This window comes from Ictalurus punctatus, chromosome 3 (genome assembly GCF_001660625.3).
Source record: "Ictalurus punctatus breed USDA103 chromosome 3, Coco_2.0, whole genome shotgun sequence".
NCBI lineage: Eukaryota > Metazoa > Chordata > Actinopteri > Siluriformes > Ictaluridae > Ictalurus > Ictalurus punctatus.
Genome location: NC_030418.2, coordinates 22,470,722 through 22,493,034, shown reverse-complemented (window position 1 = coordinate 22,493,034; position 22,313 = coordinate 22,470,722). Strand labels below are relative to the sequence as shown.

Sequence of the window (22,313 nt, the reverse complement as noted above, 5' to 3'; positions counted from 1 at the left end):
AACTGCAATAAAAATAGAGTGCTATTTACTTATAGTGCAGCTGTATCATTTTTACTTTGAAAGTACATTCCACTGAAAATATAAATGGTCTAATATAGTTGGAACTGAGGTTACAATATTAGACCACTCCTTTCAGATGTGATTCAGGGTAATTATAATAAAATGTTACCAAGCTGAAGCTTAAAGTATTTGTTGATTTAGCACATCAGTATACCCCATCCATCAATAAAAAGGACCACCACAGAACATTTAGACGGTACAGCTCATGTTTTTCCATGCACAATTTCTCTTAATCATCCTGTAGCCCTTGCTGGACTGTTATCAATCCACAGCAACACTGAGGTGCTCAAAAACTCCAGTGTTCATGCCAATGCTAAATACATTACCATGTTATTATCACTGCTGAGAATGGTCCACTGCCAAAATAATGTCAAATCAGAAGTAGTCCTATGAGGCCCCTTTGCTTTGTCTATCGTGGTCACACAAAGCGCCCCTATATAGTAGGGGTACCTGATAAACCAGCTAACAAGTGTACCTAATAAAGTGGCTACTGAATGTACAGTGAATGTGACCAGTTACAAGATCAGATAAACTGAACAGTTCTGAGATTAAACACTTCCCAAAAATCTGTATCAGGTTTGTCGATATGAACATTTAACTAGATTCTTTTTTGTTGTTGTTAGCTAATATGCCTGATTTTATGCCTGGTTTTGATCACTGATTACTGACTATGGAACATTTTTTCCTCCACATCAAACAAAGGAATCCAGAAAGCACGTTTATAAGCAGCAGCAGTGGTGAATCATGACCAGGCCTGGGTTGTTGTGCTCAGTGTTTTTTTTTTCACTTGGAATGACGGAGACGGTCACGTGACGTGGTGCCTGCAGGAACTAGGGCTCAGCCACACCTCCGTTGTTGCCACGTCCTCGGTACACGCTCTACTTTTGCTGCTGAAGCGTTTGAATACAGTAGCTTAATTATATTTGCGTATTAACACACTCATTGGATGAGGTGGTTTACTTTTATAGGTTTTCTGAGGTTTTCTCATTTTTAACACTGGCTGTGTACGACACTGCAAGAGTGTAATTTAAATGTGTCAAAGGACTTGGTCTATCATTTGTTTGTTATTTATTGAAAGGTATTATACCACAGTGCTGTTGAAATCTCAAATCTGATTGGTGAAAAGGTGTTGATTAGGTGTGGATAACACACTTTCTGGCAGTAGTTTAGATTTATATTAATGTGCTTGTTCTAATATATTATTATTTCTATAGTAATCGTCATTGGGACTTGTATGGAGCACAATCTACATCCATCCATCCGTCCATTTTCTATACCACATAACCTATTTATGGTTGTGGGGGAGGCTGGAGCCTATCCCACGGGACCCCCTGGACGGGGTACCATCCATCGCAGGGCACAATCGTGCACACCCATTCACACACTACGGACAATTTGGAAATGGCAATTAGCCGATAACGCATGTCTTTGGACTGGGGGAGGAAACTGGAGCACTCCGAGGAAACCCCCAAAGCAAGGAGAGAACATGCAAACTCCATGCACAAAGGGCAGCGGTAGGATTCAAACCCCCAAACCGTATAAGATTCATCTTATAAACATATAGTCATTGATATAGTGAAGCTTTCTGTAAGGATTTGTTTCTTTAACATTTATGGACGTAGTCTCGGTTGGCAGTGTATGGTCAGTACGTTTTTGAACCATGAGAAAGTCTACAGGACAGATGATTTGGCATTTTCCAGCTTCTCTGTATCATGCCGTGCTGTGTTATTCATACAAAAGAGAAAAAACGAGATGCTGGTGAAGGAACGACTGTTTATAGCTGCTATAACATAAGTAATAACAGAAATGAACTTGTCTCCTGGATGTTCCACCAGATTAAATGTAACTATAATTGAATAGATAAAAGCAGGTATCATTCAATTACTGTGGTATAAGAGAAACATAACACTTTGAGACGTGCTAGAAATTAATCAACGTCGGGGTTGAAACAGCATCACAGTTTGTTTTTCTTTTTTAATCGATCAATGCAGTGTTTTATATCTTACACAATAAGTCATTTAAATATAGATAATATGTATGGAAACCTACGTTTCACAACATATTGTGCAATGATAGTAACGATGCCGTAATTTGAAAGCAGTGTGTAGACTGGCGAGGTTTAGAACAGAGGTGGGAGGGTTTTGACACACCTGGCAACCCTGCACGCCTCTAAACTGCTCTGCACTTCATTCACACGGAGGAAATATCACAGCATAGGTCAGGCACAGCTAGACATATCTCCTATTGGACTAGTATTGCTGAAATGTCTTCGTTGATATCAGATGGAGAAACGGTTAATAGCTAGCTAAAAAATTAAACTGGCGCAATGTTAAGTTGTATTACTGTAGTATACGCTAATAGGTAGTTAAGGTGTGCGCTGTCTCTGCCTAATAGTCTAAACTGTCATTTATCAGGACTTAGAGCAGGTTAGCTAGCCGGCTAACTACCTGAGCTGTCTGCGTTGATGTGTGCTCTCCGGCGTCTCGGAGCGGAGATGTTTAGTGTTCAGTAGCTGCATGTTGTTGTTTTTTTACATTTTAATTTGACTTGACGTCGACATGGAGCTGTTTCAGGCGAAAGACCATTACATTCTTCAGAGTGGAGACAAGGCTCTGTGGTGCAGCAGGAAGGATGGCTCCATGTCCGTGAGACCCGGTAAGTTCATTCAGCGCTGTTGTGCAGCTGTTTACAATAATGTGCTTAGTTCAGTATATTTATCTCTATTTCTTGCAAGGTAGAAAGTTGGGCAATAAAAACATAAGGGCAACTTACTGGCTCTATGCTATACACGTCAAACATTCTCTTACTATTCAAACGTAGTGTTTAGTCGTCTTATCAATCCAACAATGACTAAGTTGTTGGTGTTTTGGGCCGTCAACTATGAGCATCAATGTGTCCTCGGTTTTATTTTTATTTTCCTACGCGTATTCCGTCATGCCCCGCCTTCTGTGCTAGGATTGGCTGATATGCCTAGAAGCGTCCGCCAATTGGACAGTTTACATAGATGGTTAACGTATCAACCAATAATATGGCAAGAGGCGGGGTTTGCACGCTAAAAAGAGGTGCCAAAAATAACGGGTCTGCCCTACTTTTTAAGAACGGAAGAGCTGCATGAATGTATTCATTTCAAGCCATTTGAAGTCGTCTGAAATGCAAAAGACTTAAATAATTGAACGCACGCCCAAAGCGCATGTTTACTTTCATATTTTGTCATAAGAGTGTAGATTTTTGTGACTGTCGGACTAAATGCAGAAGGCAGCCTGATTACAAGCTGGAAGATTTAGAGTTTTGCCATACAACTACAGTCTACAACTGTGTTTCATTCTGAACCTGATCATCTCTGTATACTGTAGACGTGTACCAAAGAACTGCTGCTGTAATCAATCATAAAGACCGTCCTGTGCTCATCCCAGGACTCGTATTTACGGTATACTTATACTGAACATCCTTTCAACACAATACTGTTTTTACTCTTCTACATCAGTATACTGTAATGATTTTATCATCTCACTATTCGATGTCATCCAACAGAAGAGGGCGGCTTCCGTTTTGAGTCCGGTTTCTTTCTCCTGTGCCATCTCAGGGAGTTTTTCTTTGTCACTCTCACTTCAGGCTTGCTCATTATTAAAAGAGCTGCACAACTGTGCTATTTCTAGTGACCACATATATCAGTGGGCAACATAGAATAAGCATAGACTTGTGGTTTACACAGCAGCTTTTTGAAGATGGTTTTAAAAAAAATTGTGAACTTCTCAGGTCTCTGTGTGAACTTTTTTTTTGTGTTTTTTTTGTACAAAGTCTACATGCTTGAGATGTCCAAGATAACGGCGAATACTGTTCGGTGTTATATAGATTAAGCGAGTCAAAGATTCATCAGATAAGATCAGGTTTATTCAGATTACTGTAGTGAAACCAAGTAACGGTACTCATGTTTAAGCGGTGCCTTGAATAAAATCCGAGGAAAGGTTGAAGATGATCCAGACTGTTATGCCCACTAAGTGTCACCCAGTCAGTCAGTGTTCATTGAGCTAGTTGTGCATATTACATGTAACAGTGTCCTCTGTGTTACATTTGTGTAGAACCTCAAAACATAACAAAAAATCTGCGCACAAAATTTTGCTTGGCCTTTTTAAAAAGAAGTCCTAGATGGTCATATATCTGTTTCTCCAGTTTCACGTACAGCTTTTGAAACCTACTGGCTACGCCATGTGTTAGAATGGTGCAAGTATAACTGTGTAGTGCTGCTGCTTTCCAGGAGTTTGATAAGAAGATGGGTTTCATTTTCTCACGTTTAATTCAGGGTCCAACCCTCACCGATGACTTTGTCCTTACGTGTAGATTTATAACCATGATTCTAAAAAAGTTGGGACGCTGTGTAACATGTAATGAATGTAAATAAAAACAGAATGCAGTGATTTGGGAATCTCATAAACCCATTTGTTATTCACAATAGAACATAGAAAACATATCAAATGTTTAAACTGAGGAAATATACCATTTTACGAAACAAATAAGGTCATTTTGTATTAACCTAATTAGTCGCAAAATGTTCCTCCAATTTCAATTTTATTTGTATGGCGCTTTTAACAATGGACATTGTCTCAAAGCAGCTTTACAGAAACATATAAACACAGGATACAGATTTTAAGTGTGTAAATTTATCCCTATTGAGCAAACCGGTGGCGACGGTGGCAAAGAAAAACTCCCTAAGATGTTAAGAGGAAGAAACCTTGAGAGGAACCAGACTCAGAAGGGAACCCATCTTCATCTGGGTAACAACAGATAGTGTGAAAGTGAAAGAAAGTTCATTATGGTTTTCACACAAAGTCTGTTTGTTGAACTAGTCCAGTGTTCATTAAAGGAGACCTGAGCGCAAAATTGTATGTGGTAATTGCAGTCCCAATAAACTCCAGCTGTTTCTTTTCCAGCCTTTTGTTGCCCCCCGTCCCAACTTTTTGGAATGGGGGTTGTAAAATTGTAGTGTATTCTAGTGTGGCAAGTGATGTTTAAATTCCTCTAATAATTATTCAAATGTGCAGGATGTCTTCTTACCTGATATGTAAATTGAACATATGGGTTAAGTTTTAAAAAAGATGCAGGGAAAACAGACAAGGATTATTTGCATTTAAATGGTAAATGGTCTGTACTTATATAGCGCTTTTATCCAAAGCGCTTTACACTGTGTCTCATTCACCCATTCACACACACACTCACACACCAATGGTAGCAGAACTGCCATGCAAGGTGCTAACTTGCCAGCGAGAGCAGCTTGGGGTTCAGTGTCTTGCCCAAGACACTTCGGTATGTGGAGTCACGTGGGCCGAGAATCAGACCACCAACCCTACGATTAGTGGACTACCTGCTCTACTACCTGAGCCACAGCTGCCCAAATTTCTATATTTACAAATATAGAATGACTGGGAGGACATTAACAATCGAGTTGGAGTGTTTGCACTGTTATGTTTGTTAGTGCAGTCAGTTGTTTGTGACTGTTATGGAGACCTAGTGTTAAAACCCTGTTAGGATGTGAATGAGTTGACTACGGTCTCTCTGGCCTTTACCTTATGTGTGCAGCCAAGCTGAGCCGGTTAGGGTTGCAGCGCTGTTTCATTATTTAATTGGAAAAGGGTTTCCACTGTTTGTGTGGATCACTGACACCAGCTCCTTTGGAAGACTTCTTGATTTTATAAGCAGGTATACACTAGACCTTGATTTACGTCTGAGGATAGCAGTAATCTGTGTCCTTTGTCAAGCTGGATACGAACAAATTTATTTGTAAATTGTGGTATTCACGAGAAGCCAGTTATTTTAGAAGAAAAGGTATTCCACAAAACCTCCCAAGTTTGACTCACGGATGTGAACTTCAGTTACGGATTATGTGTGTCAAGTTTAAACAATTCATTTATTTCAACTGTACACATGTAACAATTGTTAACAGAGAGAGTTTTTTTGTAGGAGTAACTGTACTCACTTATACTGGTTATTCTGTTATGTGTTTCAGCAACTGACCTGCTACTAGCTTGGAATCCAATATGTTTGGGACTGGTGGAGGGCGTTATTGGAAAGATTCAACTTCATGCTGGTAAGATAAATAGTTACATTGTTTTTGCTCAGGAACTGAAAGAGGAAATTATATAGGTGCACTTCCACAGGACTTCGATACTATCCTGATAGAAAGCTAAGCAATTCCTGGACAAGTTCCTGTTTTGCTTCATTACACCGCTCTGTGACCATTATGCAAAATAACAGACCTGATGCAAACTATGCAGCGGCTATTTCATTTCAGTACTTGGAAAAAGAAGAGCAAAGTGGTGGACACATAGGAAGTGGTATTTTATGCTCTTTTTCATTGATTATGTTGTTTGTTACACAAATGTAGTGTTACCATGTTAAATAGTCTAATGCAGCCACATGCTGTAAGCGGCATTCACCTAGAACTAAGTTTAAAAAAAAAAAAAAACCTGTTTGGTTCACTTATTGTGTATTAAGTAAAGGATGATTGAAACGTTCTGCTTTGCTCTTGTGCTGAACTGTCTCGGATAAAAAGTAAGCTTTAATAACTGCGGGTAGGTTGAGTTTGAGGTAGAGTTTTTGTTCATTCTATGAAGCTTTTTTTGTCTATGTTAATGGAAATGTTCTTGAGTTTCTGAAAAGGATCCTGCAGTCTAAAGGCACCGGTTTGTTCTTCTTTCGAGACAACTGGGTCGAGTGAGTTACTTTGCTAGGTGAAAACACTGGGAAATGAAAAAAACACAAAAATAATAATAATTGAGAATGAACTGAAAAAGAATTTTGATAAATTGAAAACTTTTGAAGGAGGAGTAATCCTTCATGAAGGGACTGTCATGGACAGTTCGTGGTTTAAGAGGCATTTGACGTCACAATCGTAGCTGCATACATCATCCAACGACTGAGTGTTCATACCGGAAGGGTTTTTACCAAAGTGGGTTTCATTTCTCGATTGAGGACTTGTGTGAATGTCCACCAACTCGGTGCTTCTCAGGACTTTAGGAGACAAAGACCAATAATTGTGTACAGAATGAAAAATAAAGCAGTCAGTAATCAGATTTGCCAGGATAAACACGTCACCTGGACTCATTTACAGAGTTCTGAATAAGTATGTATTTGACCTTCCTCTTCATGACTCAGATCACTATTCACAAATCTTCACTTTTAGGTTCTGCATTCGGATGTTAACATGCATGCTCTCTTCTCTATTCCACTGAAACTCATCAAGCTTTGCCAAGAGCCATACTAAGAATGTCAAATACATGCAGCAGTTATATTCAGAATTCTCTAAATGAGTCAGTCCAGGGGATGTTTTATCCTGGTATCTAGTTATTGTTTGCTTTATTTCTCTTTCTGTACGCAATTATTGTTTATTATACCATAGCCTTGTTGAATTCTGGAATCTGATTCGTCAAAAGGTGTTGATTCAGGCAAATCACAGGTTTGTACAAATGTGCTCACTGTAATACATTTCTGTAATAACTCATTCACAGGGAGTTGTATGGTGGGCACTCCACATAATCTATAATCTAAGCCTAATAATGAACCATTTATACATAAACATTGATATGATGAAGCTTGAAGACATTTAAGGAAGACGTCTCCTGTGTCCAGGCTTTGTTACAGTTTGAGATAAAGCTGTTCCTCTTAAGTTTTCTAGCACAGGATAGTCTTGTCTTCAGGACAGAGGACTTCTATATTTCTGGCTTCTCAGTAAAATGACAACCTGGATATTTTTTTTTATATATATTATTAACTTCAAGAGAAAAGAGAGGCTGGTGAGGGAATGACTGTTTAAATGTAAGTATAAATGATTAAATGTAGGATGTGCTGTTAATTAATAAATAACAAATTGTAAATGTTGGCAAGTTGCTGTGGTGTAAGACGAATAAAACACTTGTGGACCTGCTGTTATAGGAAAATAATCAACTTCAGTGTGTTAACAGGCCTTCATTTCATGCTGGGCCATTGATCATTTTCCTATAAAAGCATATACTGTCGTGTTTTATTCCTTACTTGTCTCCTAAAGTCTTGACTAATCCACATCTTGTTGAAGTGCCTGTGTAGTCTTCGGATTCACTGAGAGCATTTCTCACAGGAGTGACTCATCAGTGCTGGCCAGCCATTTCTCATCTCTCTGTAACTGGGAAAAGATGCCGTCACAGGGTGTGGAATGTAAGGAACTCTTCAAGCATGACGCACCCCTTTCCTTTCCCCTGCAGACTTTCCTCTGGGCCTGATTCTGATCCGCCAGAAAGCACTCGTGGGCTTATTGCCAGCAGAGCACAAGGTGTACAAGATCACAAAAATAACCGTTATCCCACTCTCAGAAGATGAACCACAGGATCTGGAATTAGAGGTGAGGCACAGTCTTATGGTCATTTGCAGAAAGAAACAAAGCATTTTTTTTTAAAGTGCAGAATATTTGATCTGTTTGTTTTCTTCTTTTTTTTGATAGGCTATATCTTGTTTTGTGCTGTTTTAACGTTCCTTTTCTCAAACCATATTGGTAAATTGCAGCTTTAGGACTGCTTGAGAGCTCAGTAGACTCCTCTCTCATTCCCTATTTATAGTGCGCCCTTCATCCCTATTATACACTGATTAGAAGACATTCGACTGAAGGCTTCTAAGTGAAATAGCATTCGGTCGATATCAGCTAGGTTATTTAGAGCATATGAGGTGGTGTGTGTGTCTCAAAGGTCGTCCAGAGGAAGCAAGATGTTCGTAAGGTGTCAGTCTCTCAGCGGAGCTTCTCGGCTTGAAAAAGAAAAAGATGGTTTGCTCACGTAAGTGAAGCTGTCTGAGACTTGGAATCGGTAATCATTCTTCTGGTGTGCTGTCAGCAATTTATCTTCAACCACATACCACAAAATGATTATTCCGATATGTAGCCAGGTTAGTCATCCCCCTGGATAGCTAGTACTGTAGTCTTTATCTGTATATGTGTGAGAATCTATAGTTTATCTATAGTCAGAACCACTGTGGATCACTGTAGCTATCCTTTGCTTATAATCATTGCACATGAATTTATTAGTAGGGTTGAATTATTTTTTTTTATTATTCACCTCGTGACAATAAATACATTTGTGTGGTTGTCTATGAAAACCTGTCAGATGTCACTGAGGATGAATTCTGGAAAAGAGACAAAATTAATCAGCAATTATCAGCACAATTATAGATCATTTGAGATGATATATGATGATATGGATCGCGTTTAAATGCCGTTAGTGAATTTTACCTCAGGTGATGCGACAGGGACAGCTGTGGATTGTACAGATAATCGGTGATAAATCAGTGATTGGCAGTAATGGTGTTTTTCCATAAACAGATTTTTTGATACCTTTTGAGCTCGACAGGAGTTTTTGTGTGTTTGTCTCCCGTTTCACTTTTAATAGTAGAAAATGTCAAAGTTTGACCATGTTAATGGTTTTCCCAGGCTGCCACACAACTTATTAATATATTGTTCGTTTGGTTTGATTTTCTGTGCTCCATGTGAGCGAGTGAGATTAAATGATTCAGATGTGGTCAGCATGGTTTTGCTACTCTTTATCTTTTCTAGCTTTGTAAGAAGCACCACTTTGGGATCAACAAACCAGAGAAAATTACCCAGTCTCCAGATGAGTCTAAGTTTCTGTTGAAGACCCTGAGTCAAATCAAGTCCAATGTTGCTGTTCCCAGCAAGAAAAAGGTTAATGGCTGATTTTAAAGCTCATAAATCTTTAACTGTCATTAATTTGAAGCAGTATTGTATTTCTTTCTGTATGCCTCTAGCCTGCATTTTCAAATGTGTGAACTAAGAGATATTATTTAATTATTGTTTACCCTCTCATCCAATTTTTCTCCTAGTCTTCTGGTTTTGATAACGTTAGTATCAGTATGGCGTTAATCACTTCTCCGACCCATGTTTAATGGATATTTGTTTAGCTTAGTCCCGTTTGTTTGCTTTTCAGGTCAAAGAGAATAAAGAAAAGGAGCGTCTGGAGAGGAGACTGCTTGATGAGCTGTATAAGATATTCATGGACTCCGATTCCTTTTACTACAGCCCCACTTATGATCTTACAAATACTGTACAGAGACAGGGAGCCTCAGACAAGTCTGATCTGCCCCTGTGGAAACGGGTGAGGGGCCTCTCTATCCTGAGACAATGTCAGGATGTTCCACATTACATACCATACACTAATAAATGCACTGAAATAGTGCTAGATTTTCCACATTCTACGTCAAAGTGGTATATGTACAAGTTAGACAAGGCATTCCATGTTTTATCTTTGTATTTCCTTTTTCCTGTGTGGCTATAGTCAGTGTATGCAGCATTTACTACTAATGGTTAGGAGAATAAATTAAAAATATGACTCACCCAAACTGGACAGTTGAAGACTGAAAAAAGAACTGGTCTTTTTTTTTTTTTTTTTCTTTTTTCCCTTCTAATCTTCAACTGTCCAGTTTTGATGAGCCTGTGTCCATGATAGCCGCATGTTCCTGTTCTTGGCTGACAGGAGTGAAACCCAGTGTGGTCTTCTACTGTTGTAGCACATCCACCTCAAGGTTCAATGCATTTCTGCTCACTATGGGTCTAAAGGTCTAGAGTGATTATTTGAATTACTATAGACTTCCTGTCAGCTCAGAGCAGTCTATATTGTAGTCGGACTCATGGCAACTCAATGGATATTTGTCAAGAAAAGCATCTGGTTTTCTGCAAACTGGCTAAGACTTGAAAGTGGGGAATCCATGGCTGTTGTGATTGTGTCAATCCACTGTGTAGCAGGCCTTCCTCCTCTACGTTGACCTTCCACTTTGCCCAGCATGATATCTTTTTTCCATTGATTGTTCTTTCTGCATGAAGTGTCTGAAGTAAGAGAGTTGAAGTTGTGTTGTTTGAGCTTCCGATGATCAGTCAGGTTTTCATTTAATTTGTTATATAGTACATGATGCCATGTATCCTAACACGTGTGTGTGAGTGTGTGTGTGTGTGTGTGTGTGTGTGTGTGTGTGTGTGTGTGTGTGTGTGTATGTGTGTGTGTGTGTGTGTGAGAGAGAGAGAGAGAGAGAGAGAGAGAGAGAGAGAGAGAGAGAGAGAGAGAGAGAGAGACACAGCAGGAGACCACACTTTTATTTGGTCTTGTTAAAAATGTAATTTACATTAAAAAGTGTTTGTAGACCTAATAACTGATAAAATTATAAGAATCCTTAGATTCTTATAATTCTCTGGTTGCTCAGCCATGCCCCTTTTCTTTATAAGGTAACTCATTAGGCTTGCATAATTCCATCAGTGGGCGTGGGGTTGATCTAGGAGATGGAGAAGAGTTAATATTTTTATTGGAGTTGTATCAGAGGGCTTTAAAATTTCCAAGTGCTTCTTTAATGCTGAAGTAATGTCGTAATTTTATTTCCACAGGTTGATGACAGATTCTTCTGGAATAAACACATGATACAGGACCTAATTAACTTACAGGTGCAAAATAACACATTTTTAAATGCACACTTGCCTATAATTAAAATACACCATTGCAACCCAACAGAATCTAAAAGCCTAAATTTGAATGCATCATATTGCAGGCTCCTGAGGTGGACTTTTGGGTGAACCCCATAATCCAAGGCTTTGTGCAGGTGGAGGAGCTGGTGGTGAACTACAACGAGAGCTCAGATGAGGAAAAAAGCAGCCCAGAGACACCACTGCAGGAGCAGCACACCTGTGTGGACGACATTCACCCACGCTTTACGGTGGCTCTCATTTCCAGACGCAGCCGTCACCGTGCGGGTAAAACACATTTAAAGATTAAAAGTGTGACACTTAAATGTGACCTGAAGCCTCTGGCTCAGGTCTGGTGCTCACAACACTGTGTCGATCTGTAAGAACTGTAACATGATCGTTTGTAACTTGAGCTTTTTTGTCAAAGGCATGCGCTACAAACGGAGAGGAGTGGACGCTGAAGGACATGTGGCCAACTATGTGGAGACAGAGCAGCTAATCCACGTGCATAATCATACACTGTCATTTGTACAGACACGAGGCTCTGTCCCTGTGTTTTGGAGCCAAGTTGGGTACCGCTACAATCCCAGACCACGTCTAGAGAAAGGTATGGTATGGATGAAACAATTAGGCCTAGTGTGAAATGACGGTAAATAAATGACAGGTAAATAAAATGTATAATTCTTTATGTAGGTGGAAATTTTTTGTTGCATAATTGTTGACTAAAGACATTAGTCCTGCTACACTGTACACCTCATCTGAGAAACATTTCCTGTTTTTTTTCCCCTGACAATTGTTGTACAGGAGAGAAAGAAACCACTCCCTATTTCGCTTTGCACTTTGAGGAGCAACTTAAAATTTATAAAAAACAGGTAAGGTCTGCTGACGGATAACCGTGTCAGAAGGAGGAGAAGGGATGATTGAGGATCATGAAAGCAATTCTGTGGAAACCGTTAGCATCATTAAAAGAGAGATATTATGCAACTGATGTAAAATTAGAACTGTAAAGTGAAGATAATGACTGATCTGAAACACTGTGAATTCACTGTGAACTTGTGAATATATAGTATACTCTGATCATTCACTGATTGGAATGATATTCTGTTTATTTCACCAGGTCATAATCAATCTGGTGGACCAAAATGGCCGTGAGAAGTTGATTGGTGATGCATACCTTAAACAGGTGCTACTTTTCAACAACCCCAACTTAACCTACGTCTCATTTGACTTCCATGAGCACTGGTGAGAATACATATTACATTTTTTCCATGTTGCATATCAGTCTGCAGATATAAAATGGGAATTTTAGCAGTAAGGACTAGATTAAGATGATGTTTTTGGATATCTGTGTATATTTAATCAAGTAAAGGAATGTGGGATAGTCAAGTTTCCCTTTTTTTCTTTTTTCAGTCGAGGGATGAAGTTTGAGAATGTCCAGACGCTCACCGATGCTATCTCTGACATCATCACAGACATGCGATGGGGCTGGTCAGCATTCTCTTTTAACATTTTAAAGTGCCTATGAAATCAAAATATTTATTTTCGAGTTTTTTCCTAGTTGTCTATGTGAACCATATATGCCAGGAGATCAAATATACACACACACACAGTGTTTGATATTGATGAAATCTTTTCCTTGGCGCAAATACAACATTCATGTCCAATGAAAATCTCTCCTAAACTTAAATTATGACTTTTGATTTGGTATTTGTTTTGTCGGGGTGTGGCATATCTTGAATGCTAAAGTCAAGTACAATTATTGATTGCATCCTAGCTAGCTATTTCAGACAGAAAGGGATCAACATACAGAGTCAAGTTTGTATAAATCAATATATATCTGTCTCCTAATCCACTAGAGTACTGATTATGTATCTCCTATAGGGTGGACCAAGCAGGAGTCATCTGTACACAAGAGGGCATTTTCCGGGTTAACTGCATGGACTGCTTGGACAGGACTAATGTAGTTCAAGCAGCTGTTGCACGTGTGGTCATGGAAAAGCAGGTATACAAAATTACCATTGTTTTATGGTTGTATGAACCCTATCCAGTACTACACTGACTGTACCAGTGATTCTCCTGAACCATGCTGATCTTTACATGTTTGCAAGTTAAGAGTATTTTGTTCCCGTTCTAGTTGAAGAAACTGGGGGTGATGCCCCCGGAACAGCCGCTGCCCCTCAAATGTTACAGGATCTACCAGGTGATGTGGGCCAACAATGGAGACACCATCAGCCGCCAGTATGCTGGCACAGCTGCTTTAAAGGTAACTCACAGGGATGACTGGATGTGAATCATCAAGTTCATGTGGACTGTCTCGATCTGTTTGTCTGTCCCTAATGCAATATGTGCAAGTATTTAAAAATACAGTATAGACCTAGAAATAGATTAAAAGTAAACACTTTATGTAATTAGTGTATTTTCTCAAGCTGTTGATGCAAACATCTATTTTTTAAAGTACACTCACTCTTAAAGTATGATGTAAGTTGGTTCTTAAAATATAAAAAGTAAGGAAATAAGATCATATTTGAATATTTCCTTGTAACATTTAGAACGGTACAAGTGAAACAAGCCTTGAACCCTGGGCATTAAAGCCATCTTGTCTACTAAGATAGTCTTCATTTTTGGCCTAATGAAACCAAAGCCTTGCCAGATTGTTTCTATGGAAAGATTTGCATACAACTAACTTGGTGCCGCTTTATTTATGAAGCATTTGAACAATTTTCCAATTTGCGTGTTTTCACTTTTGAATATTGATAGCATTGAGGCTTACTGTATGAATGTGTTATTGTTCATGACTACACATTGGCAGCTTAACTGTGGAACGTTAAACACTATTGTGTAGGGAGATTTCACACGCACAGGAGAAAGGAAACTAGCCGGAGTGATGAAAGACGGAGTGAACTCAGCCAATCGCTACTATTTGAACCGATTCCGTGATGCATACAGACAGGCTGTCATTGGTGAGGATAAAAATACACGTAGTCTCAGTGGTTGATACATGTTTGTGTATCTGGCCCTGATTCAGACATCTCCACGTCATTTTTTTCCTCCGCAGACCTCATGATGGGGCTCCCTGTTACTGAGGACCTGTATTCTATCTTCAGCAAAGAGAAAGAACATGAGGAGAAAGAGAAAGAGAGCCAGAGAGGAGCACAGGAACAGGTCAGCCTCCTTCTCCAGACATACATGCAGCTTCTGCTGCCAGATGATGAGAAGTTCCATGGAGGCTGGGCACTCATTGACTGTGACCCCAGGTAAATCGAGCATGCTTATTTACCATGATATTTAGCAATGCTTATGCCTTTTTTGCACTCACAGCCCTACAATCTCTTGGTATAGCAGCATACTTGACAACAGCAATGTGAGAAAGCAGGGAGTTGAACCACAAGGAGTGTATAAGATTTTCTTCTCTTCTAAATCAGTTTTAAATTTCACATATGGTGTTTATCCAGAGTAATGTCCAAAACAATGTGGTTCCTACAGGAATTCAAATAGCTACTGTATGTCAACATGAATGCACTTCTGTGTACTCTTTTTCAGTTTATTGGCAATGGCACAAAGGTACTTGTATTCATGTATATGCGGTATTTTAACAACTGCCTTGGGTGACGGAATTATATTTCTTAAATCCTTACATCTTTTGGTCCTAATGATGATGTCTAAATGACTTTGTAAGCCTAACAATGTTGGTCGGGCTGTTTGGCACTTCTTGTGATTAACCCATATTATGACGTGAGATTCTCACCCGAGTGAATATACTTATTTGTTTGAAATATATCTCAGGTCAAAATATGGTCCTATAAATGGGTTCTTTTTCATTACATGGCGAGTTATGAAACATTTCAGCACTGAATATGAATGGTTCCCATTTACATGTATAATTTGTGTAGCTCTTCAGTTTTATGGAGGGAAATCCTCACAATTTTCACTTGACTGTCTTTTTGCTGTTTCTCAATAGTCTTATTGATGCAACACACAAAGACGTGGACGTTCTATTACTGCTGTCCAACTGTGCATATTATGTTGCTTAGTAAGTGCTTTAATTTTGTCAAGTAATTGATGGCTGGCCACAGTTTTTGGCCAAAAAGTCTCATCTCTCTTCTTTTCTCCTTTCAGCTATGATGAGGAGACCGATAAAGTTCACCAGTACCAGCGTCTTGGTTTAGAAGGCTTGGAAAAAATTGAAATAGGTTGGTACTTACAGAATTAGCTATTATATTATTTGTTTGTGCAGTCACAAAGGCCACTATGACTGGCAAATTTGTTTATAATTGGTTCATTATCTGATGTTATGATATTTGTCTTTAGGCCCAGAGCCCACTCTCTTTGGCAAACCCAAATACTCCTGCATGCGACTGCATTATAAAAGTGGAGAAGTTAGTGGCTATTTCCACACCTTGAGGGCTGTCACAAGGAACCCAGAAGATGATGGAAAAGGTACAAGACCATCAAACATTGTGCCTTTCTTTTTGTTTTTGTTGTTGTTATTGTTTTTGTTTGTTTGTTTGTTTGTTTTTGCTGAAAAAATGCTGAAAAATAGTCTGGCTGTAATGTAGATGATTATAAATTTCTAGATGTGTGTGTGTGAATGTCTGTCTGCAGTAATTTAGTTTTCAGATGTATTTGATATATGGTTTACATTTCAGACACCCTGCAGTGTATAGCAGAGATGCTTCGTATAACTAAACAAGCGATGGGACTTGACGTGCAAGTCATAGAGAAGAAATTGGAAAGGTAAACAGACTTTTGTCTTACAATAATTCTCTGGTAACTCCAGCAGTAACTCCAGGTCTGACAGCATCTACCGAGGTAAAAGTGTCTTACTTTTGACTTTTTTTTCAAGGAAGCACAGTAAACCTCATGAAGACATCCTGGGCATACAGGGGAAAGCCACTGAGCCAATACTTGGCTCAGGCTTGGCTCAGGGCAAAAGTTTCTTCTTGAACAAATTCTCATCCTTAAATCAGAAAGTAAAGCAGACCAAAACTAATGTAAACATTGGAAATTTCAAGCCCCTTGGCAGACTCGAGATGAAGGTCAACTTCCTAAAGCCCAACATGAGGGTGAACCTTTGGAAATCAGACAGTAGTTTGGAGACTTCTGATGGCAATCCAGGCCCTGGATCTATGAAGGACCTTTGTAATGACCGTTCAGATCTAGAGATCTCTGACGACTCTGACTCCTATAACTCAGATGAGCAGCCATGCTCAGGTTCCCTGGAGAACATCGACTATGTGCTTCCCAGTTGTGGGATTGTAGCATCTGCACCTCGACTTGCCAGCCGGTCCCAGTCCATCGGAAGTGTTGAACTCACTGTGCCCTCTGTTATTCGTGTCACAAATTGCGAGAACAAGATAGGGGACAGCTTGTTAGTTGAACCAAACTCTGAGTCCCCTGGCACAGCCTCAGAAGCAGAGGAGGCCATCTTGATTGACTTTGGGACACCAATCGATGCTTACTGCCACCAGTTTATCCAGGATGCCCAGACCAAACCAGTAGAAGTGTTCGAAGAACGCCCAGGCTTGCCACCAAACCCACAAGCACCTGAGGGTCTCAAAGCCCCTCCGGCTTCAGGCTCAAAGCCAGAAACTTTAAACACCCAGCAGCCGCAACTCCCTCGTCCATCTCAGCTTGATGTGGAATCTTCAGTCTCAGGAGGAAAACTCCTCACCGTCCAGCCCCCAGGTTCGGCCGCATCATGTAGCTCCCAAAAGAGCCTTGGCTCCATCTTAGAAGGGAGTCTAGGGCCTTCTCCGGCAGACAGTAATGGAAGTCGTGTGGTGTCCCCCTTTGCTAAGATTAAGAGCTCTGTGGTGCAAGTGGCTAGCATGACCCAAGCCGGACTCACTCAAGGTATCAATTTTGCTGTGGCGAAAGTTCAAAAAAGTCCAGAGCCTGAGGCTGTCAATGAAACGCAGCAGAATGAATTGCGAGCTATGTTTACACAGTGCCAGACTAGGATCATTCAGATATAATGTTTGTTTGGCCTCATACGGATGCATTTTTAGTGTAGAATGTTACTTCTAGCACAGTAGCAGTAGCATAAGTTTGCACACAAAAAGTGTACAGTCAGTTCCTCCATATTTCTGCTCCATTTAATGTAACTTATGTTTACAGCCAGTGTTGTGTAGTGTGTGTGTATATATATATATAGTACACCTAAGCTGAACCTGACTGTACCCTTATTCCGAGTAAAATCCTTAACTTTACATTACAACTTATACATTGATGGTTTTGCATGTTGAAAAATCTTAGGTAGATCGGGACAAGCAAGTTTTACTGCATGTCGAAAGTCAAGATCTAGTTTAGTCATGTGTGACACCTGCTGTGCAGTACTCTTCTTTGCATCTGTTGCTATAGCCGAAACATGTAATTAAAAAATAAAAAAGTCAGGCTCTAATATCTATTCGATGGGCAGCTCAGTATTAGAAAGTAGAAATGGAGGAAAGTAAACAACGCTCCATACAGTTAAAATATATAGTTGCTGTGCTACATGTCAATAGAAATGTTCCAACATAGGACCAGAATTCTACTTCGTAATCTATGGTAAAATATTGTTCAGTAAAAAATTTGAGTCTTCAGAAGTAGGGCCTTCTACTTAATATATTTAGATAGAATACATATATTTATCATAACATGACAGGAAAGTTGCCACTTCAGATGGACATTTGAGGCACTTCAAGTCCTTACAAACATTTTTTAATTATTATCTGTTGAATTTGAAAGAGTTTGCATAAAGGTACAATAAGTAGAAGATCCACTAAAACTTGAATATTAAATTATTGGTAGTAAATATCAAGTGGAACATTAGATTAAAAGATGCAGACTCAGGTGGAACTTCGCCTTTCGCTTCTCCTTGCTTTGGATTTTATTGTACATTGTGCTAAATACATGTAATGCTGATGTTATTCCGTGTGCTGCGAAAAAGCAAAACCTTGGTAACAAGGCTCATAAGCAAATTACTTATTGTACCTTTAATCTTGTGGGGAATAATATATAAAATGATGAATATTATTTTCTAGATTATACAAGTAACCTGCTTAACCTTTCCCCCCTAGAAATGCTGTATGATAATGGTAAAGTGGCCAGCGTCTTAAATTCTACTTGTGTTCATTCTTTCAGAAGGGTTTAATTGCAAAGCGAACCTGCATCAAGTATTTGCTTGACAAATATATTTTGATATTCAAACGTAAATATTAACTTCACAGTCGTCTTTGTATAAGGATAAATAAGTAATAATATGTGTATATATGATTTACATACAGTACTTTTGACTGCTTTAAGCTATTATTTGATGCAGGCCAGATGTAAAGGATCCAGGCCAAACATAAAAACACTGTAAAATGCTTTTTGCACTCTTATATTTATATCAAGAGTCTTACCATATTCATAGGTGCAGGTATTTTGACAAGTATGATCTTATATTTAATGTAATTTTTCATTTTTATTGTTATTTTGCTGCATTTAAAGTGTAATAATTAAGGGTTTTGTCACATTAATAACATGTTCATTCATATGTTCATGCTCAGGCTTGAGATATGACCATTAGCGTGCTTTAATTTATTTTAAAGCAGGCGAACAGTACTGTTTGCGGTGGTACCACAAATTCACCACACTTTATGCTGTATTTTCTGGGAAAGTTGAATTTAATTATGCAGTTATTGATATGAAAGAATTATGTATGTGTATCTTTGATTTAAAGGGACACTCCAGCAAAAAAAAAGAAAAAAAAAGAAGAAGAAATCATCAGTGTAACCATTTATCTATTTCTTCTAAACACATCTACTTGCCTTTTAGTGATAATTCAGTCACAAGAGTAAGAAAAAACTAGTTTCAGTAGTAGCCACCCCTCCTGATGATGGCTGTAACTCATTAAAGAACTGAAAAATAAGTAATAATAAGGTCTTTCCACATTAATTAGAGCTGTGTAACTAAATTACACACTTTGTGTATATAGTAAGATGCATTAAATTCTGCGTAGTCTACGAGTTTTAAATTTAGTTATATTGGTGAAAATCACAATCCACAGTTCTTATAGTTATTAGCATATTTGACAGCTCACATTGAACTGTATGGGTTTAATTCAAACCTCAATAACTCAAAAATCATTAGGTTTATAAATAATGTCAACATAAAATATTTTTTGCGCACATTTAATAATAATAATGAACCTATGATTTGAATAGTTGGATTATGTTCATAACATATATCTGACCTGAAGGGGTCTGTAGAATTTACAGCTTATATTTATTTATTTTTAATGAAAAGGGTCTCAGTCTGCAAAATATTTAAGAACCCCTGCATTAAAGGACCAAAATGCAAAATGTTAGGCAGAATGTTAATAAAAATGGTGACTACCCGCTAGCTCGCTACACACTGTAACGTTAGACTCATCAGATTGAGGGGGCGAGATATTTGTGTCTAGTTTGCGTTCGGTGCAAATAGAAATGGAATTGAGTTTTCTATCAAATCCTTTGTAGTGGATATTGCAGTAGTTTTCATATGTTTCTCTGTACATTGGACTGGGGTACTCTGCACTCACCTTTTAGATGTCACCTTTTTGTACTGCACTGAATATCTGTCATAAAACTTAAAAAATAATCTTGTTCCAAAACAACACTGATTGGGGTATACTGCTAATGCTAGTGCTAAAGTATTATTGGATTGGGTGCCTGCAGTGAGGATTCCTATTGATGCCACAATGCTCCTTTAAACGGTAGTTTTTAGTGCCGTTAAGCCTCACCTCAACTCTGTGATTTTTGATGAGAGCTGATAATTACAGCATGCTCAATTATGTGTAGGTTGCTGAAGCGAATGGATTATAAGTTGTATTTTTTATAAACCTGCATCTTGAGGAGGAGATATGATTCAGTATAATATGAGTTGAAGCAGTGAGTTACATGGTCCAGTTGCTGTTGAACTTAAAGGCAGACAAGAATTCTGTGGATAACCCAATAATTCTCTTTATATATAATATGTGTGCCACAAACTAGGCTTGTATGAAACTAATGCAATCAATCTGGACTAGAGCACAGATATCTATCACATGCCTTGCAATGCATCTGAACAACACCCTTCACCTTGCAGGTGGTGAGCCCACAAGATAGATTCATGTCACCATTTTGGGCTGAGCCTACTGGGAAACATAGGTGGCCTTTGCACAAGCATCCCCAAGTCTGAGTCCCTGTAACCCAAATCTTGGCATGGTACTTTTAATCTTTTTTTTTTTTTTTTTTGTACCTTTCATGGGGGTATTTGGGCTTTCTCTCTTTGTCTGCCCACTCGCCTCAGATCTGGTCATTAAGATTGGCCCTACTTGAAGCATTAAACTCCAGGTTCACCAAAATCCACATGCTCCTTCTCCAAAACAAAAAGATCGTTTCTCGATCCAAGGAAGTGAGGAGGTTATATAACTTATGTTTCATATAATGAAACTCATGGTCATCTCAAGCCTGAGGGAGGATGGTTTAGTATAGTTTTGAACTTGGTTTTGTTTTATGTGTAATGGTTGTACATTCTCCACTAATGCATATGCTATTTTTAATTACCGTAATTTGAAATGCAACTTGGGTATCGACATCAAGCCATATAACTGTCATTTCAACAATAACTGTAGCGTCATTCTGATATCTGCTGCCTGTCTGAACGTCAACATGCTGGTTATAATACAGGTTTGATTTGATGAATGTTGGGAGATGGGTTTTGCTTATAGGTTCGTAAGACTTCAAGATGGCATGCACTGGACTGGAATTTATTCTAATACTATTTTAATAATTTAGGATATTGATACAAGGCAGTGGTACATAAATGTAAACCTATTCAAGGAACAGTTGTGTGTAAGTAAACATTCCTGTTTTTCCATTTATTTTGTATGTTCTATGCATAACCAGGTGCACTTTCCTTGTTTTCATTCACAGAATTTCTTGAAATTACCATAATTTCACACAAAGTGCTTTGGAAACAATGTATAATATGCCATTACCACTTTGACATATAACTGACATGTATAACTGGTTTTTGTTTGTTTATCTCTGAAAATATTTTTCTGACTTACAAGTGTTTTAGGCATTATTTAAACACTTTTCAGCATCATCCCATCTCTGTGTGTGTGTGTGTGTGTGTGTGTGTGTGTGTGTGGGAGAATGAGTTCTTCCACACGAGTGTGAAAGATTTTCATTCTGTACCCATAATTTTATTGCATTGTAAAATGGCCTATTTATTCCTAATGCTTAGCCACTCTTACCCCTTGTATTTGATAACAATTGTGTAAAACTGCTGTATTTTAAAATATTATTTGTCTTATTTGGGAGGCTTTTCAACTAAATCATTCAAAGCAAACTGGTGTTATCTTGGTATCTACTAAGTATTTAATAGGAGATGGTGACGAAATGTATCTTACTGTTTAAAAAATACTTTCTATGGTCTTGGTAGGTGACAATATTACACTTTTTTCTGTTCTAACAGTCCAGACTTAGTTAAAGACAGACATCATATTTACTCGTTGAACTGAAGTAGATATGTTAAGAAAACAATGTGTAGTGTGGAGTTTCATGTGGCGTGAAATCCCCCACAGTGCCCTAGGGCAGAAGAGTCATACAGACCTCATGAGAAGTATGAACGCCTCGCCCAGACCCCGACAGTAATACTGTGCGTGACTCTCTCATGGAGCCTGATTTATAGTACATTCCAGACATTCAGTCCTTACGTGAGATTTCGTTCCTACCCTACAACATGCACGAATTCTGGGTAGACGAAAGGAGAACAGGGCAGTGTG

The 22,313-nt window shown here is 38.7% G+C and overlaps 1 protein-coding gene across 1 annotated transcript; it reads left to right on the top strand.

The window, feature by feature from the left end:
• Positions 1-2,219: 2,219 nt before the first annotated feature.
• On the top strand, positions 2,220-21,841 carry inpp5f (inositol polyphosphate-5-phosphatase F). The gene is made up of 20 exons (XM_017463620.3): positions 2,220-2,715; positions 6,062-6,142; positions 8,292-8,428; positions 9,629-9,757; positions 10,020-10,187; positions 11,465-11,521; positions 11,626-11,827; positions 11,967-12,146; positions 12,344-12,411; positions 12,657-12,781; positions 12,950-13,027; positions 13,421-13,541; positions 13,674-13,802; positions 14,382-14,499; positions 14,595-14,793; positions 15,498-15,569; positions 15,656-15,729; positions 15,848-15,976; positions 16,186-16,273; positions 16,383-21,841. The coding sequence occupies exons 1-20, from the start codon at positions 2,619-2,621 to the stop codon at positions 17,512-17,514; spliced, it is 3,384 nt and encodes a 1,127-aa protein (XP_017319109.1). The 5' UTR covers positions 2,220-2,618; the 3' UTR covers positions 17,515-21,841.
• The last annotated feature ends 472 nt before the right edge of the window (positions 21,842-22,313 follow it).

Bases quoted from the DNA above. Each gene is read 5' to 3' on its own strand.
- inpp5f (XM_017463620.3), top strand. From the start codon at position 2,619: ATGGAGCTGTTTCAGGCGAAAGACCATTACATTCTTCAGAGTGGAGAC. The intron at 11,828-11,966 runs GTAAAACACATT...TTTTTGTCAAAG, and splicing joins ACGCAGCCGTCACCGTGCGG to GCATGCGCTACAAACGGAGA. The intron at 15,977-16,185 runs GTACAAGACCAT...TTTACATTTCAG, and splicing joins CCCAGAAGATGATGGAAAAG to ACACCCTGCAGTGTATAGCA.